Raw genomic sequence first — 20,184 nt, forward strand, 5'->3', positions numbered from 1 at the left:
AACACAACCCTAACACCAGACACACACTGAATAACACAACCCTAACCCCAGACAGACACACTGAATAACACAACCCTAACCCCAGACACACTGAATAACACAACCCTAACCCCAGACAGACACACTGACTAACACAACCCTAACCCCAGACAGACACACTGAATAACACAACCCTAACCCCAGACAGACACACTGAATAACACAACCCTAACCCCAGACAGACACACTGAATAACACAACCCTAACCCCAGACAGACACACTGAATAACACAACCCTAACCCCAGACAGACACACTGAATAACACAACCCTAACCCCAGACAGACACACTGAATAACACAACCCTAACCCCAGACAGACACACTGAATAACACAATCCTAACCCCAGACAGACACACTGAATAACACAACCCTAACCCCAGACAGACACACTGAATAACACAACCCTAACCCCAGACAGACACACTGAATAACACAACCCTAACCCCAGACAGACACACTGAATAACACAACCCTAACCCCAGACAGACACACTGAATAACACAACCCTAACCCCAGACAGACACACTGAATAACACAACCCTAACCCCAGACAGACACACTGAATAACACAACCCTAACCCCCAGACAGACACACTGAATAACACAACCCTAACCCCAGACAGACACACTGAATAACACAACCCTAACCCCAGACAGACACACTGAATAACACAACCCTAACCCCAGACAGACACACTGACTCCAAGAATCAAGATGGCGTTTATACCTCCATTACATAGGTGACTTATCCACACACACACATTTTATTTCCACATTCGTTCTCTGTCCCTCTATGTGGTTAAATTATCTTGATCTGGCACGCACCACGCACCACACACACACACACACACACACACACACACACACACACACACACACACACACACACACACACACACACACACACACACACACACACACACACACACACACACACACACACACACACACACACACACACACACACACACACACACACACAGCTTCCTCTTTTTGTATTCACCAACGATATAAGATTTTATGTCCACTAGTTGCACAAAATGCCGTTTTCTCCTTTCCGTTTCTGGGACACAGGAATTGCGTTCTTATCAGATAGTCTGTGTGTTCTACGACAGTGGTTCTCAACCTGAGGGCCACTGGTGGGCCACGAGGGTATTGCAAGTGGGCCCCCAAATAATTGGCATAACCCATTACGACGTGAGGCCGATTATACAAATGTCTTCTAACTCCGGAGAGTTTTCTGAAAGTCATATAGGTTTCTATATCAGTGGCGCTCAAACATTTTCATGTCAAGGACCCCCAAAATTAATTTTGTTCCAGAGGCTGGTGATACAAAGTGTTTGCTTTAAAAACATATATATTCAAAGATCTGTCACACATTTCAGTTTTTCCCCCTAAAAATAGCAGATATACCGATAATACAAGCACTGAGCTATGAGCTATGAGCTATGAGCTATGAGCACTGAGCTATGAGCTATGAGCTATGAGCTATGAGCTATGAGCACTGAGCTATGAGCTATGAGCTATGAGCTATGAGCACTGAGCTATGAGCTATGAGCTATGAGCTATGAGCACTGAGCTATGAGCTATGAGCTATGAGCTATGAGCTATGAGCACTGAGCTATGAGCTATGAGCTATGAGCTATGAGCTATGAGCTATGAGCTTCAGATCTGCTATTTTCGAATAGCCAAAGAAATCTGAGGTGACAAAGAATGTCACAGATGCTTTCCCGGTTTTATATATGAAAACAAAAGGTCTTGAAATCCTTAAAAAATTGTTTTCATTTTGCTACTAATATACAGTAACTTCAAAAGGTATACTACGTACACGTTAGTTACTTCCATTGATCCAAGCCGGAACACAATCGTTCGATTGAATTGATCACAACATGCTCGTGTTAACCCATTTAGACCTGAGGACGATTCTACAGATGCCTTCTGAATCCTGACAGTTTTCAGGAAAACCCCATGTTTTCCAGGGGGGGGGGGGGGGGGGGGGGGGGGGGGGGGGGGCGGTTCCTGGAACAACATATTTTCAGATGGGGGTCGACGGCCAATTAGTAGTTTTTGGGTTCCTTGACATGAAAAACTTTGAGAACCACTGAGATAGAAACCTAGGTCATGATTTAGAAGACATTTTGTGCAATCGTCCTCGGGTCTAAATGTTAAAAAGCCTCAAACATGCAGTACAGACAAAACCATGGTTGTGTGCTCTTGAGATACCCCAACCCACCCCCACCCCCTTCCCCAAATGTGACCCGACCCCCTCGTGTACACACACACACCCCTTTGTGAGATGTGAGATATTAACCCCTCGGTCTCTGGGCCGAGGTATAGGAGGCTAAGAGGTGACTCCCTGCGTTGTGAGGTCTGGCCTGTACATAAGGTCTGTCTCGACAGGTCGTGTTGACCTTGGTGAACCGGGCTCTAGCAACCTGATGGTCCACACAGAGAGAGAGAGAGAGAGAGAGAGAGAGAGAGTTAGTACCCCAACAGCTGCACGCAGAGCAGGGAGACTATTACTAGTGGTGGAAAAACTACTCAATTGTTTTACTTAAGTAAAAGTACCAATACTGCAATTTAGAACTACTTCGTTACGAGTAAAAATACGGAATTTAAAATGCACTTGAGTAAAAGTACAAAAGTATCGGCATCAAAATGTACTTAAGTACTAAAAGTAAAAGTACTCATTGTGCAGAATGTGCCATTTCACATGTTCAAAATGTGTACAAAATCTATTGAAAATAGCAGATCTACAAGCCGATCTACAATGCGTCGCATTGTGAGCTATTGTGAGCTATTTTCAAATGGCCGAAATCTATAGTTTTGAAGTGGTTAATGTATGTTTTCTAATCAAAATTAAAATCTCCAAAGTAAAACTAAAGTTTTCAAATAATTGTAGTGGAGTAAAAGTACAATTTTTGGCTCTGAGATGTAGTGGATAGAAGTAATCGAGCATCGAGTATTCATGCGCGTCCGTGTGCATGTTTTCATGTTAAGGACCCCAAAAAATGTAATTGGTCGTGGACCCCCATCTGAAAATATGTTGTTCCAGTGACCTGCCAGAAGCAAAGATTTGAGTTAAAAACGATTGCTCTGAAAGAATATATATTCAAAGATTTGCGTCACATTTTCACGATTTTTTCAAAAATAGCAGACCTACAGATCTACAAGCTCATAGCGCGGCACCGAGTGCCGCGCTATGAGCTTGTAGATCTGCTATTTTTCAACAGCTAAAGTATAACATAATGCTTAAAACACCAAAAGGGGTTCCAGCCCAGAATGGGTTAGAAAATAAGTAATTGTTTGGGTGAACTACTCTAAAGCCCTATAGCATTTTCACTTAAATATAACAAATAAAATAAGGATGGAAATAGGACAAACGTGGCATCAAATTGGGCCACACACGTAACTGCCGATAACGACGTTGACGTTTTGAGGGACGCTAGCCTCTCCAATATTCAGCTATTAGTGTAGATTGTTGTCCTAAAACAAACATTAAATGCTTATTGACAATGAATGGAGAATCAGAGTCATATGTAGATGAGCAAATCGGCTATTTTGATGATCTATGATGATAAGAGCGCTCCTCACTTTACATGGGTGTGAATTCTTTTTTAATATATATATATAATTGTGCGTCGCGCATCAGCCTACCAAAACACGGAAGACAGTTGACTGGCCTCAAGTAGCCGACCCGCTGCTATATTATTATATCACAACATAATGTTGTTATATCATTGTCATTGACCATATCATTGATCACGGTGACACACGGTTATAGATTCACGGTCGGGAAAACTTCCTCGGGATTCCCACCTCGCGTACCAGTGGGACATGTCCCCCGTACCAGTGGGACTGTCCCGCGTACCAGTGGGACTGTCCCGCGTACCAGTGGGACTGTCCCGCGTACCAGTGGGACATGTCCCACGTACCAGTGGGACATGTCTCGTGTACCAGTGGGACTGTCCCGCGTACAAGTGGGACTGTCCCGCGTACCAGTGGGACATGTCCCACATACCAGTGGGACATGTCTCGCGTACCAGCACAGGTACGCGTACCTTACCAGTGGGACTGTCTCACGTACCAGTGGGACTGTCCCGCGTACCAGTGGGACTGTCCCGCATACCAGTGGGACATGTCCCGCGTACCAGTGGGACTGTCCCGTGTACCAGTGGGACATGTCCCGCGTACCAGTGGGACATGTCCCGCGTACCAGCACAGGTACGCGTACTGTACCAGTGGGACTGTCCCGCGTACCAGTGGGACTGTCCCGCGTACCAGTGGGACATGTCCCGCGTACCAGTGGGACATGTCCCGCGTACCAGCACAGGTACGCGTACTGTACCAGTGGGACTGTCCCACGTACCAGTGGGACTGTCCCGCGTACCAGTGGGACATGTCCCGCGTACCAGTGGACATGTCCCGCGTACCAGTGGGACATGTCCCGCGTACCAGTGGGACTGTCCCGCGTACCAGCACAGGTACACGTACCAGTGGGACTGTCCCGCATACCAGTGGGACTATCCCGCGTACCAGCACAGGTACACGTACCAGTGGGACTGTCCCGCGTACCAGCACAGGTACACGTACCAGTGGGACTGTCCCGCGTACCAGTGGGACATGTCCCACATAACAGCACAGGTACGCGTACCAGTGGGACATGTCGCAGCGCGACGCGTTGTGAACTTGTAGATCTGCCATTTTCAGCATGCAACCAAGTGTAAAATGACTTCTACTGGATCTCTCGTCCACTAGTCCCTTCCGAAGATTTTAGTCTAGTTTATATTTGTTGACGAAATTGTCAATATATTTAGTCTTAGTTTTAGTCATCATAGTCATCATTCCATTTAGTTGTCCTCTGTGAAAAAAAGGTAGTCGACGAACATTGTTCATCTTAGTTTTAGTCGACGAAATCAACAGTGCGTACCAGTGATTGGGAAGTACCTCTGGCCTCCAAATGGTCTGCTCTCCATCTCTCCACTGCGTCTGATGTCAGCCAAAGGAACACATTACGGAGGCAGACTGCTACAGTGTGTGTAGAGAGGATGGAAGTATGCAGGAGGAAACGCGACATTGTCTTGACTCTCAACGGCTGGCTGGTCCACAACACTACATACATGTTAGTCTTCATCGTCACCATTACTTTTAGGTCACCCCCCCAGCCCCCCCCCCCCCCACACACACACACACTCACGCTCACACACACACACACACACACAAAACTGTGGCCTATATACCCGAACTCCATGACTGTCGCGAAAGCTTTGTTATTACCATAGAGTATAAAGAAGGATAGAGACTGAACTGGCGTGAAGCTCCGTCCAAAATGCGGAAGTGCAAACGCGCTCAACGTTAAAGCCCAGCTGCACGGGGTTTCCCAATCATACTTCCACGGGTCCGCCTGCAGTCCCTCCTCTTACCACTAGGGCCCAGTGCTTCAACGTTGGAAAGCCTCACTGGCCCCTTGGTTATTACGGTAACCCATTAAGACCCGAGTCCGATTCTAAAAACGACTATCTTACGTTTTATGAAAAGAAATGTACCCATGATTATTCGTATATATATATACTAGAATTTCGCGGGCCTTCGGCCCGCTCATCCTAGCGCCATGCGATGCGGCGCAAATGGGAAGAAGGCAATGGCAACCCATGATGTTTTCATTTATGCATTTGCTTAGAAAGCGCAAAGTTGCCAAGCTGGCTGAGTGGCCTTGTTTGGTTTTGTGTATTTGCGTACGAAAGCAAGCATGGCAAGGCGCAGGAACAGTATACTGTACTGTACTGTGCTGTAAGTCTTTGTACTGTACTGTACTGTACTGTACTCATGTGTACTGTACTGTACTGTTCTCTGTACTGTTATTAGTGTTGTGTTCTTTTTTTATTATTATTATTATTATTACATGGATTAATATTCTGATGTACTGTACTGTACTCTGTACTGTTAATATTATAGTTGTTATTAGTGTTGTCTTATTTATTATTATTATTACATGGATTAATATTCTGATGTGAGCTTCCTTTCTGTACTGTACTTTCATGTGTACTGTACTGTTTTCTGTACTGTTTATATTATAGTTGTTATTAGTGTTGTGTTCTTATTTTTTATTATTATTATTATTACATGGATTAATATTCTGATGTGAGCTTTCTTTCTGTACTGTAGTGTACTGTACTCATGTGTACTGTACTGTTCTCTGTACTGTTGATATTATTGTTATTAGTGTAGTGTTATTTTGTATTATTATTATCGTTTTGTGGCGTGTGTGTGCGTGCGTGCCATTTCAGCTGCATCGGGAGGCGATCCAAACCCCCCGCGCGCACGCACGCACGCACGCACGCACGCACGCACGCACGCACGCACGCACGCACGCACGCACGTGTCTGCAGTGACGACACTGCGTTGTACGCAGCTGTTTTGTGTTGCAGCACGCGCGTGTGTGTAGTGTTGGTGTTGTTGTTCTTATCCATATATGTGCCTCGGTTCGTCCCGTTTGTACCACGCCAGGTGTCGACGCGGTCGTGTTTGCATTTTTTTTTTTTTTTTAAAGATATTTTTTTTATTGTTTTTTTAAGGGACAGACAGTAGGCTGACAGGAAACGGGAGAGAGATGGGGGAAGACATGCAGTAAAGGCCGTGTCTGGCTCGGGAGTCGAACCCGCGGCACACTGCGACTGGATTACCAGTCGGGTGCCCAGACGGTTACGCCACCGCCTGGGCCTGTTTGCATTATTTTAACTGTATGTAATCGCGGCGCTCTCCATCCAAGTTAGAATCAGTGTGTGCGTGCGGTGTGTTGTTGTTTTGTGTGTACACTGTGTGTGTGTGTGTGTGTGTGTGTGTGTGTGTGTGTGTGTGTGTGTGTGTGTGTGTGTGTGTGTGTGTGTGTGTGTGTGTGTGTGTGTGTGTGTGTGTGTGTGTGTGTGTGTGTGTGTGTGTGTGTGTACTGTGTAACGTCCGGTAGTGTTTCCGGAAGTGTGAAAGGTATCATGAAAAACTCGTGGGTCACGTGGTGGGGGTTTGAGCCATTGGGAAGGGGTGATGTAGTGTTGCCAGGTCCACGTATTGTAAGCGAGTGGTAGTGTGTGTAAGTATAGGATGTAGGCTGTAGGAAGTCAGGGTTTGCGGCCTTGTTTACATAGACGTGGCAACAATGTTGGCGGCGCAGCCAATGAAAAGAGGGGATGCAGTGTTGCCAGGTCCGCGAATTGTAAGCGAGTTGTAAGTAGCGTGTTGAATGGCATTTTATCTGGGCTTGTTTTCATAGACCTGGCAACAGTGCTCCGTGGCCCGTGTGTGAGTGTGTGCGTGCTGCGGGGGTGTGGGTGCTTGGGGAGATATAGTTTGTTGTGAAGAGATACAATGCCGGCGTGGGTGTGGAAGGGAGGCAACGTTGGTGTCAGTGCAATGAGTAATGTTCCGCGGGTGGTGTTGAGGGTCTGCGTTCGGCGCTATATGAGGAGATAGCGGCCGAACGACGCGGAGGGTAAGTGTGTGACGTCACTGCCGTGTGAGTGTAGTGTGTTTGCAGTGTGTCAGTGACGTGTCAGTGATGTATGCAGTGTGTGACTTTGGGTCCCTTTTCCTGGTTTGGGTACAACTTCTCACTTGTATATATACTAGAATTTCGCGGGCCTTCGGCCCGCTCATCCCAGAGTTGCGTTGGCCCGCGTTGCGATACAGAAGTCCACAGATACAGAAGTGCACAGTGACACGCGTTGTATGCAGCTGTTTTGTGTTGCAGCGCGCGTGTAGTGTTGTTATCCATATATGCGCCTCGGTTCGTCCCGTTTGTTCCACGCCAGGTGTCGACGCAGTCGTTGGCGCAAATTTCTTATTATTTTAACTGTGTATGTAATTGCGGCTAGTAGCACACATTTTTTTTTAGGAGCACGATGAAAAGTTATGAAATAATGTGTTTGAGGGCCCTCCTATATACAGCTTTAGTCCCCACACGTCTCAATATTTGCCATTGACAAAGAACAGAGAAATTAGGTCGAAATGCCGCTAAATATGACGTAAATTAAAATGTATTATATATATATGTTTTTTTAATTGAATGTAAATACTTTACTTATAAAAAAACCTGGCAACCCGCACCCCGCGGTCATTTTCCGCTAACCGGAGCGGTGCTCCCTAGCCTGCTGGAGGGGTTCACATCATCCCATGCAGCCTCGAGAGGAAAAAGAAGGCAAATAAATGCAGCCTTGAGGCTACCTCCCAATGTGGTGTTGTGGAGCTTGATCACCTCCTCGTCCTCCTTTTCTCCCCAAATTGTCAATGCCACATTTTTTTTTAGGAGCACGATGAAAAGTTATGAACTAATGTGTTTGAGGGCCCTCCTATATACAGCTTTAGTCCCCACACGTCTCAATATTTGCCATTGACAAAGAACAGAGAAATTAGGTCGAAATGCCGCTAAATATGACGTAAATTAAAATGTATTATATATATATGTTTTTTTAATTGAATGTAAATACTTTACTTATAAAAAAACCTGGCAACCCGCACCCCGCGGTCATTTTCCGCGAACCGGAGCGGTGCTCCCTAGCCTGCTGGAGGGGTTCACATCATCCCATGCAGCCTCGAGAGGAAAAAGAAGGCAAATAAATGCAGCCTTGAGGCTACCTACCAATGTGGTGTTGTGGAGCTTGATCACCTCCTCGTCCTCCTTTTCTCCCCAAATTGGCAATGCCAATAAATGCAAAAGTTGCCTAGTGTGAATACTTCCACAGCCTAAGTAGTAAAGGAGAAACTATCAGTCTTCTCCGAAGTCGGTCAATGTTTGTCAACTCAGCACGTGTTGACAACGCATATTAGTAAACAGAAGCCGTATGTGTGTCACACCAAAAGTGGTGACCTATAGAATCCTGTACATAGAAGCATCACGCAATCGTCTCCCTCCCTGTGTGGGTCACGTGGTGGGCTCTGAGCAAATGGGAGAGAGAATGTAGTGTTGCCAGGTCCGCGTATTGTAAGCGAGTGGTAGTGTGTGTAAGTAGCGTGTTGAATGGCATTTTTTCTGTGCTTGTTTTCATAGACGTGGCAAACAAATTAGGCGGGGGTGTCGGTGCTTGTGGCGTGTTTGTGTTTATTATTGATATTGATATTGTTTGCGAGTGTGGACGGGAGCCGGCTGTAGTGGCAGTGCGATGACAGTTTTTACGCGGCTGGTGTCGAGTGTGGCCGTGCGGCGCGACATGAGGAGATAGGGAACCAACGACGCGGAGGGTAAGTGTGTGACGTGTTAGTGTGTTGTTGCAGTGTGTGTTGCAGCGTGTTGCAGCGTGTCAGTGACGTAGTAGCTGGTGCCTTTTGTTCCTGTGCGTGCTTTTGGGCACATGTTTTCAATTGTAATATAGGATAGATATACACATTCTCTGTCGGGTGGAAACATCCGTCCAAAAGTGTTAGTTTTCAGGATTGAAATTCAAATTAAATAAATAGCAAAGGTAGCAGATCGACAAGCTCAAAGCGACACTATTCGAGCTTGTGGATCTGCTGCCTATACTTTTGCGTGCCGCTGTAGTATGATCAAGTAGGGCATTCATTTTCAAAAGAAACACAATACGTTAAAAATATTAAAACAACATATACGGTTATAAGGTGTTCCAGGAACCATTCTCACAGATAGTGTTTGGTTTCTTTTGTGTGTGGTTTTTTTTTTGTTTTGTTTTTTGCCCTGCAGGTAATATCACGTATAAAATAACAAATTACATAACCACAGCAAATTTACAATAATAATAATGATAATAAATAAAATAAAAGAACAGATTAAAACTAAAACAGGCCAGGCCACTTGAAGCAGCCCCGAGGCCTTGCGTTGTGTTGTGTGCGCGGCGGTAAACCAAATAAATAACACAAATACAATACAGCCATCTGTACATAATTCAGGAGAGAGAGAGAGAGAGAGAGAGAGAGAGAGAGAGAGCATTGGGGTGCATTAGTAACAGCTTTATGTACAGAGAGAGGACAGCCCTGCCCCGAATCTCACACACACACACCACCCACTCCAAAAAACACACCATGAGCTGTGCTACGTATACAATGATTACACACTCCAAGAACCAAGATGGCGTTACCACCATTACATAGGTGACTTATCCACAAACACACGCGCGCGCACACACACACACACACACACACACACACACACACACACACACACACACACACACACACACACACACACACACACACACACACACACACACACACACACACACACACACACACACACACACACACACACACACACACACACACACCCCCTCTCACTCTACATTCACATGGCAGACATCCATGCCAGCAGCATAGCTTACACTGATGGTTATCCGTTGTCGTCTCAGTTTAACCACTTAAGCCCTATATGCTTTGTTGTCATAGGACGAATAGACAAAGTAACCAATCACCAAGCTCCCAAAGTGCCGTGGTGCAAATTGAGCTTGTAAGCCTAGATAGTGCTGCAAAAATGAATTACCAAAAAAAAAGAGATTGTGATCTAGATGCACCTATGCAATCTAAATTTCTTAAATTTGAGCAATAATCCTGCAGCACTAGACTGGCTGTCCAATTCATTTTAGCTACTCCTATGTTTTTTGCTACAAGGGAGAGACTTTAAGAGAGGTCGTCTAAAGCCACAGCAGTTGGCTCCAGGTGCAACTACTTAATTACGGAGCTTTGTGTGTCTCTGGCTGCCTGTGTCTGTCCGAGCATGAAAATAGCATTACTTGGTTGGTTTTCAAAACAAAGTGTCACTGTTGTGCAGCCTAACACACACATACATATTAACTGTATATGATTTCAGGTGTGACAGTACAGTACAGTGACAGTACCGTACAGTACAGACCCCCCGGGTACCCCCACACGGTAACTCTGTCATTTCTCGACCGTTTCGGACGCGGGGCGGCTCGCCGGAACCGACCCGGCCCCCTGGGCGTGTTCCTGCGTGTCTGGAAGTTCCGGGGACCCCCCCGGGGTCACACGGGTGCGTAATGTAGTAATGCTCAACAACTACAGACTAAAGACAACATATGATCGTGATCTCAATTCTTGTGGAGTAAAATTGAGATTCACATTTGAGCAAGAATTGTGCAGCACTAGGCCTAGTTTCTTCATCTTCTCTCTCTTTGTTGAGTGGTGCAATCACTCCAACGAACAGCAATGTCCGTGACCACCTATGTGACCACCTATGTGTTCACCTAACTATGTCACTATGAGCACGAGTACCAATGACTACGAAAAGTGGCGCTGTTGTGCCAGAAACAGAGAGAGATAGTGCTGCACTGCTGCCTGCTAATGAGAGACAGAGAGAGAGAGAGAGAGAGAGAGAGAGAGAGAGGAGGGGGGGGAGAGTTGCACCACTCAGTTCACACGGGTGTGATTTTTTTTTTTTACATGTGACATTTTTTACAAGATTTTGGAATGTTTTGCCAATAGACCATGTTTGTAACCAAACACGCAGAGAACGTTTATTTGATATTATTTACACCATAGGGGCGAACAAAAAGAAAAAAACAGCAAGGTGTTTTTATGTGTGATTTGTACACATGTGTATGTATACACTGCAGTACTTTATTACCGTTTCATTACTGCTTGTTTTTGTGTACAGCCATTGGGGACATGTTTTGTGACAGTGGCCGTGAGCCACGTACAATAGAATTTGACTTCACTCGACTCACTAACCCTGCGCAAGTAAAGCATCCTGACATTTTATTGCAAGCTTTCGGTCGCATTACCTTCTTCTTCTTCTTCAGGCAACGCATGCTGCGGTGGCACTTTTTATGTTTTGTTCACCCTTATGTAGTTCAGCTCCAGCACATCACGTCAAAGTGTTTGTTTGTTGTTTTAAACCATTCGGGGCGGGAACACCTTTTTGGTGTTTTAAGCGTTGTTATACTTTAGCTATTGAAAAATAGCAGATCTACAAGTTCATAGCGCAGCACAGAGTGCCGCGCTACGAGCTTGTAGATCTGCTTTTTTTTATATATAGTGAAAATGTGACACAAATCTTTGAATTGATAATTATTTCAGAACGAACGTTTTTAACTCAAATCTTCCAGGGGCTCCCTGGAAGATCATATTGTCAGATGGGGGTCGGCGACCGAATACAGATAATTCTGGGGGTCCTTGAAATGAAAAAGTTTGAGCACCACTGACATCGAAACATATGTTTTTTCAGAAAACGGGTATGATTTAGAAACCATATTTTTTTTAAAGAATCGGCCTCAGGTCTAAATGGCTTAACAGGTGAGCGGTGGATTAGTTTACTTTTCATATTTACACAACATAAAATGTTTGTAATATATGTATAATAGCATGCCCCATAACAATAATGTCCTGTTCTTCCAGATATACAGTAAAGGTAAAGGTTACTTCTCCAATTATGCAACGCTGGCGGAATTTATACCTGGAAATAAATCTGTGGTTGTGGTGAGTGAGGTGATGATGTCACGATGATCTGGTCTGTAATTATGATGACACATCGATCATGCCAACCAAAAAAATAGGGAAGACAGATTGAAAGTGATGATGCACATACTGTACACAACACACACACACACACAAACGCACACGCAGACTTGCCGAGCAAGAGTGCGCATGTCCCGTGTCCCTCTGTACACTCACAAGCCTTTCACACGCAACTGTCCTCTTTCGCATGCGTGCACACATCTTCTTCTCTACACACTTGGAGCAAGGACACACTCAGCAGACAGACACGCAATGCACCCCCCTCCCCCCTCGTGACAGAGACGTGCCAGGCTCAAGGGCTCCACAGCCCCGGAAGACCTTTAACGGTCTGTCTGAACTCTGGACAAACAAGACAAATAAACACAACTGGCTTCAAGTGGCTTGAGAAAATACTGTATAGTGGGGGTATCAGTATATTAGTTTCTCTATTTTTATTTGTATTTGTTTTGGGGCTTTATGCCTTTATTGATAGGAAACGGTAGTCAGACAGGAAATGGGGAGAGAGATGGGGAGTGACACGCGGCAAGGGGCCGTCGAGCTGGCTTGGCAGCCTAGGGGCTCCATTTTCGTCAGCGCTAAACCCTTTATCCCTAAACTTCTTTGCCTTTTACATAATTTTTGAATAGTTAAAATGGCCAGTCTACAAGCTCACAACGTGTCAATGTAGATTGGCTAGTTCAGGGATCCCCAATTAATTTTCCTCAAGGGCCATATTTTGACTAGGGTACTAGGCTGGGGGCCGAGTCCGCACGTGCAAGGTCGAGGTCTTGCCCTGAAAATTCATTTTCAGGGCAAGACCCCATTTGAAAAGGATGCCCAGTTTGACATGCATAGGCTACTGACCCCCATTTATTTATTTTTTAAATGGGGGGTCAGAGGGGGCGCTCCGCGGGCCGCAAATGGCCCGTGGGCCGCCTATTGGGGAACCCTGGGCTAGTTGAACTATTCAAAAATGTTTTTCAAAATAGTAAAAAAAAAAAAAAAAAAGGCAAAGAAGTTTAGGGATAAGGGGTTTAGCGGTGACGAAAGTGGAGCCCTAGGTGCCCAGACGGTTGAGCTAACCGTCCGGGCCTATTCGTTTCTCTATTTGGACATAATAGCCTAGATATGTGAGACTGTCGGTCTGATATTGCATAAAAAAAAGTATTCTCCAAATTATCTGACAGGCCAGATATTATTTCTGGGGGGCCAGTTTTGGCCCGCGGGCTGCCCGTTGCCTACCCCTGGTATGGACTATAGAGGGGAATGATGGGTAGGACATTTTTTATTGTTTTGTTATGTAAACATAACACAGGCCACTCTTTAAAACAAGAACAGCTACAGAGTGGAGATCCATCCTCCGTGGTCCGGCATGGAGTTTAGGGTCAGCGCAACAGTTCAGACACCGACCCTGACCATCTGACCGTATCAGTTAAACAGGACGTGCCATGATAATTACATGTGTATAAATAAACATTTCTAGCAAAGACAAAGCCACACATCCATGTACTGTATATATAGTATCCTCGCTGTCGGGCAGAAACCTCTGGGCTCTATTAGCGTCCAAGCTAAACCCCTTATCCCTAAACTGCCTTGCCTTTTTTTTACTATTTTGAAAAATAGCCAAACTACAAGCTCACAACATCAATGTCAATGTAGATTGGCTAGTTGAACTATTCAAAAATGTTTTTCAAAATAGTAAAAAAGAAAAAAAAAAAAAAAAGGCAAAGAAGTTTAGGGATAAAGGGGTTTAGCATGGACAAAAATAGAGCCCTCTGTGCGTTTCCGTAAATTAATGCCCTACTTGATCATACTATATAGCGACGTGTTTCGAGCTTCGATACAGCTTTGATACATTTGAATCCTGAAAAGTAACACTTTTGGACATACGAGGTTCCCACCCGAACAAAGACGATATACGCCAACTGAACAATACTGGGGGTACGTGCGGCAACTGGCGGGGCAGCGCGTCCCTCGAAGGCGTTAACACTCAGAGGTTAGAGAGGCTAGCCTCCATTATAGGAAAACGAGTGTTCCGCCTTTGATATGGCCCACACACATGTTCACAGTACACACACACACACACACACACACACACACACACAATACACTCCAAGGCCGAACACAAACCCTCTCTCTCTCTCTCTCAAACACACACAATGCCACCATAAACACACACACACAGACATTTAGGTCAGGAGCCCCAGCATGTTAAGGTCAGGGGTCGAGTTGTGGCGAGGTCAGATCCATGTTGAAACATAAATCCATGTCTATCCTAGCGTTAAGATGCAGATGACATGTTGTGGCGCCGCCGGGGGGGGGAGTGCATGGGAGGTGGAAGTGTCACGAATCCCCTTCAGTTTGGACAAATCATTAAAAGAAGCCCTCGTGTTTAAGTTTTGTTTATTTAGAGGGGATTTAAACTGGGAGGGATTTGAACCAATACCAAGGGATATTACCATTACCGTCAGAAACATATGCCAGTAAATCTGCCCAGGCTTAGAATAGCTTTTTTTGGAGACAGAATGAGTCGCTGATGTACTGCATTCAGTTCAGGGGTAAGAATTTAATACAAATGTGTTGTCGGATTCGTACTGATGGATTCTTTTTTCCTGAAATGATTTGCAGCTTTTATGAGCTTTAGTGAAGATCATACATTGTCATGGGGACAAGACTCAAGAGTAGTCCCAGGTGACTGCTGTAACAGTCACTTAAAGGGACACGTCAGCGTCACGTCTCCGTCACCGTCAGGGAATGTTCCCTTTTTAATCAATGAAGGGTGGCTCCACTGCCCACGTTGCGTTGCGTTGACGGAGACGCAACGCGTGCATTAAAATTGAACCGGTGCGTTTTTTGACGCAAGCGACGGAGACGCAACGCGTCCGGTGGAGCCCTGGCCTTACTGAGACAACATGTAGTCCAGGAAGTAAGTGAGCCCAGTGTCGATGACATCAGAGACACTGGGCTCACTGCTAAAATCCAAAAGATCTAAAACCACATATTACACACATGAAAGACCCCCTGGAAAGTGTTCTAAATCTTCTAAACATCATTAACATATATTTTTTTTGCAAAAAGGGCGAAGTTTCCTTTTAAAGGATGGCCTTTTTAAAGTAGAAACACATAATTCTGTATGGAAGCCTGGCTGCCAGTACAAAACGGGTTTCAAGTTGGATTTAAAAGATGGCAGAAGGTTCTATTGTGTCCCTCACTCAAATATCTGTTTAAGAAGAGTGTCAGCCATGTGCTTAAGAAGGACATCATTATGTCATCTGAAGCTCCCTAATCACTAATTGTGTAATAATCTCTTAAGGCGGAATTTCTCCCCCCCCTTTCTTTTTCTTTGTTTTGTTTTTAAGATATTTTTTTTGGCTTTCACCTTTTTTTTCTTCTTTGTATTGATAGAGGGATAGATGAAAGTAGGCTGACAGGAAATTGAGAGAGAGATGGGGGGGGGGTGACACGCAGTAAAGGCCTGTTGGGATCGGGAGTCGAACCCGCGGCACACTGCCAGACTGGATTACCAAGCCAAGGTGCCCAGACAGCTACGCCAGCCGCCCGGGCCCGGGCCTCCCCCCTTTCTTGTGCTGATGGGTTGCCAGATTGTGTGATAGATTGTTAAACAATCTCCTCTTTCTTTCCGTTTTGGCTCTGCAGATGAACAAACTGTTGATTCAAATTCACTATGATCTTTATTGATTCATATGTCTATGTCTATACTACAAGGATTTCCTTTGATTCAAAATGAATAATTGACTGTCGATTCATATCTAATTACTTCATATATACCATGATCTCCACTGATTAAAATACTATGGGTACTAAGTACCATCTTCTCTAATGATTAAAACTGTGGATTGATTTCAAATCTACTGTGATCTCTATTGATTCAAATCTACTATGATCTGTTGATTCAAAAAATACTAATAGTATAGTAATTAATATATATAATCTGATCTCTATGGATTCACATTGATTAAGATCTACTATTGATTCAAACTGGAGGCTGCCCTGATTATGTGAACTGGGCCACGTTTAGGACACACATGCACACTCCTGCAACTTCAATTAAACTGTTCAAAAAGGGAGTAGCCGTGTGGAAAGGTTGTGCAGCAGCTCAACGCAGCCAGGAACACAACACAACAAAATCACAAAGACACAATCAACATTGACAATGTGTGTTGGCTACAGAAAACTGGCCGAAGACAGTTTGCCCCTGCATATTAACCTTTTGTGTGTGTGTGTGTGTGTGTGTGTGTGTGTGTGTGTGTGTGTGTGTGTGTGTGTGTGTGTGTGTGTGTGTGTGTGTGTGTGTGTGTGTGTGTGTGTGTGTGTGTATGTGCCCTGAAACGTCTAAAAGACAATTTATTCCTTGGACAAAAGGTCGTAAAATGACAGCTCAGCTGCCCTCTGGCAGAGGAGAAAAGAGGAGACATCCTGCTGTGTCTGATTAAAAAAAAGGAAAGAAAACAAACAAAACACCTGTCTGTCTGTCATTCTATCTGTCTGTCTGTCTGTCTGTGACGCCGCGCCCACTACCCATCAGAGGCTGTGGCTTACAGAGTCGGATGCCACAGGCTTCCGTCTGCCTCTGCCAATCCAGAGAGAGTAGAGCAAGAAAAACAATATCACCAGACAGTACCACCTCTCATGCCCACTGTGTGTGCGTGCGTGATGTGTGCGTGCGCGCGCGCGATTGTGGGCGTTCACATTTGGCACGCCATACGCCGGTATGTGTGTGTGTGTGCACGCTCACAGGCGTGCGCATGTTCGCACGCCATATCAAGAGAATTTAACCACATAGGGGAACAGAGAGTGAATGTGGAAACCATACGGTTTCCTTGTGGCAACTCAACTTATTAGACGGACACAGTCAGATTAACATTATGTCTTGTCATACTATAAATTATAAGTATATAGTCCTTCAAATAGACAGATGAGAGAACACAACTTTGACCTGTCCTGACCTGTCCTGAACTACAGGAACATTTATCGTCACAGTTTGATCATATATTATTCATTCTTGTTCATGTTTTCTTGTTCAGTGACCATCTCTTCATCTGCCTGTCTGTCTATCCATCCATCCATCCATCCATCCATCCGTGCTTCCCCATCTATCCATCTGTCTATCACGGATGCACCGCCCGTTGAGTAAGACAAGACACAGCAGCAGGTCAACACAGGACAAAACAGCAGGCTCACTGTGGCATCCCGGCTATAGGCTAGCTAGGGGCGTGTGGCGGAATACTGTCGGCCCCCGGGGCTGGCTGTGTCGTGGTTCGAATCTGGCTTCTATCTTTATGTGATATATATCTCAACATCCATCACGAACCAGACACGCTGATCACACTAGCACAGCAGCAGTTCTCAAACTTTTCTTTCTTATTTCAAGGACCCCCTCGAAAGCCGACCTGTAAATGTCTATAGTATCTGGAACCCCCTGAAGGAACACTGGAGGGTCCCCCTAGCTCTTCGCAATGCTCAGAAAACACACTGAACTCATTTCCCCCCCCGACGTCTTCCACACACTGAATGACTGAAACCACATCTAGATCATCTCGGGTTCTGAGAAGAACCCCAGAACTACATCGTCCGGTCTAAATTGAGTCTCCGATTAGGCAACAGGAATGAAAACAAAAGCATACACAGATGAAGTGTCTCAGCATATAACACTCAGTGAAAATCTCGGAGTATCACATTTCAACTTTATCTAGTCATGCAGTCATAAAGGCCTCATATCGTATATACAAGGTGGGGGGCTAGTAGGGGGACCTCTCTTTACAAAAAAAGAAGCTACATGTCACTTTGTTTCTCTGTAGTTTGTCAGACAGAGATCTGCTTTCTTTAGTTCTAGTGTTTTAGAAACCCACGTCTTTAGCCTACTCTGGACACTCCAAAGAGATTTCACTCGGGTCCAACACTTCTTTGTTGTCCCAAGAAGCGCCCACACCAGAATGTCACCAACTGCCAATTAAAACCAATTAAAAGTTGGTCTCCAGTCTCCACTGGAACGCCAGGGGGGCGTGTTGCAGTGTATTACAGTGTTACAGTGTCACTACTGTGCCCACATTTTCATATGTGTCTTTGTGACTGTCGCTTCTTTGTCCTGCTGTGTTTCCCCCTCGCTCTCTCTCTCTCTCCCTCTCTCTAGTCTTACAACATACATGTCAGTGTGTAGTGTTTCCCTATCTATAGGCCCCTGTGCGTCCTGGCTGCCTGCCTGCCTGCCTGCACAGAAACGCACACTTGCACTGTGCAAATGTGTAACTCCGGACAGTGTGAAAACTGAAAATGGAAACCACATGGACCCACACAAGGGTCCTTTTTTGGGTTCCATCTGCTCAGACTCTCTCTCGGAGAGTCGGAGTTAAGGATTTCACATGTGTGTGCGTAACGTAAAGGACTGTGGGCCTGCTGCTTTCACAGAATTACGTAATGAAACGCGTGTTACACACTGACTGGAGCCTGTTTGTTGCAGACACTAGAAGTGTGTCCGTCCGTCTGTCTGTGCGTGTATCTGTCTGTCTGGCATGGGCTGTCTGTGTGTGCGTGTCGTGCGCGTATAGCGCCCCTTACCCACGACCCGTCCTTTCTGCTCCAGCCTGCGCGTGTCTGTGCCGTGGTGGCCGTGGCCGTGGCCGTGGCCGAGGGGGTGTGCGTGGTGATCGGGCTTTGTTCTGGCGCTGCCGCCGTCGCCCGCCCTGGCGGAGAGCACCGTGGCCGGGGACCTGTCCCTGTCCCCGCTGTCCGTCCCGCCGCCGGCCTTACGCTCCCCTTCCCGGGACTGCAGCTTGACGGAGAGCCGCTGGTTCTCCTGCTCCTTGGCGGCGGTCTCCAGCAGCAGCGAGTTGAGACTCGAGCCCACCGTCTTGCTGATTTCCTGCACGGCGAGTTGCACCACTTGCTCCAGCACGGACTCCAGTTGCCCTTGGAAAAACGAAATGTACACGGCCCCGTTCATGGTTTCTCCTTCTCCTTCTAGTCCGAGGTGAGGGCTCTTTCATTCTTCTTTCTTCTCAGCCCCCCGCTCGACCGCCGTTACCTACAGAATATTACATAAAAAAATGTTGTACACAAGTCAGCACTTAAAGTGATTGAAGCGACTGCCTCCTCCTTTTCGAGGCAGGCAGGCAGCACAGCGCGCGTGTGTGTGTGTGTGTGTGTGTACACTCCTTCTGGATGCTGCCGTACCGCACGGCGTAGGCGCGCAGCGATATTTCCCCCATCTCGTGGCTCTGGTGTAAGTTTGTCAGTGTGTGCTGCTGCTCTCTTCGCCTCGCTCGGCCCCGTATGCGTATGTGCCCATTCACGCCATTTTGCCTTTGAGAAAACATCAGTCAGCCAGCCGCCCCCCTCAAATCAGCCTCGTGATCTGAAGTCGACGATCATGGGTCCTTCTTATCTTTTAAAAATCAAATGCCAAATAAGCCAACTCTCTCTTGTGGTAGCAAATATTGATTCATTATTGATCTGATCATTACATAATAACAACCATTCATGTTTCCTTTGGCCTATTCATTGGTTGGATTTGCTTATATGGCTTTGTTCACAACAAAAAAACAATAATGTACAGTGTGGCCTACCATTTAATGGCTTCATTATGTAAAACCCTATAGGCTGTACAGGAAAAGTACACAAACAAGATGTGGTAATAATAACACAGGTTCATATAACTGTCACTTATGATTGAGGT

General features: G+C 45.7%; 1 protein-coding gene across 1 annotated transcript in view; it reads right to left on the reverse strand.

Moving 5' to 3' along the window:
• The window catches only part of LOC306937232 (uncharacterized protein), a gene marked incomplete at its 3' end in the record, with an annotated part of 59,704 nt that extends 40,166 nt beyond the window's left edge, over positions 1-19,538 (reverse strand). Inside the window, exon 1 of the mRNA XM_079520897.1 lies at positions 19,068-19,538. Within this exon, the coding sequence (XP_079377023.1) occupies positions 19,068-19,452 (385 nt within the window). The 5' untranslated portion in view covers positions 19,453-19,538. The remainder of the gene's footprint in view (positions 1-19,067) is intronic.
• Positions 19,539-20,184: the final 646 nt, after the last annotated feature.

This window comes from Electrona antarctica (assembly GCF_951216825.1).
Source record: "Electrona antarctica genome assembly, chromosome: 14".
Taxonomy (NCBI): domain Eukaryota; kingdom Metazoa; phylum Chordata; class Actinopteri; order Myctophiformes; family Myctophidae; genus Electrona; species Electrona antarctica.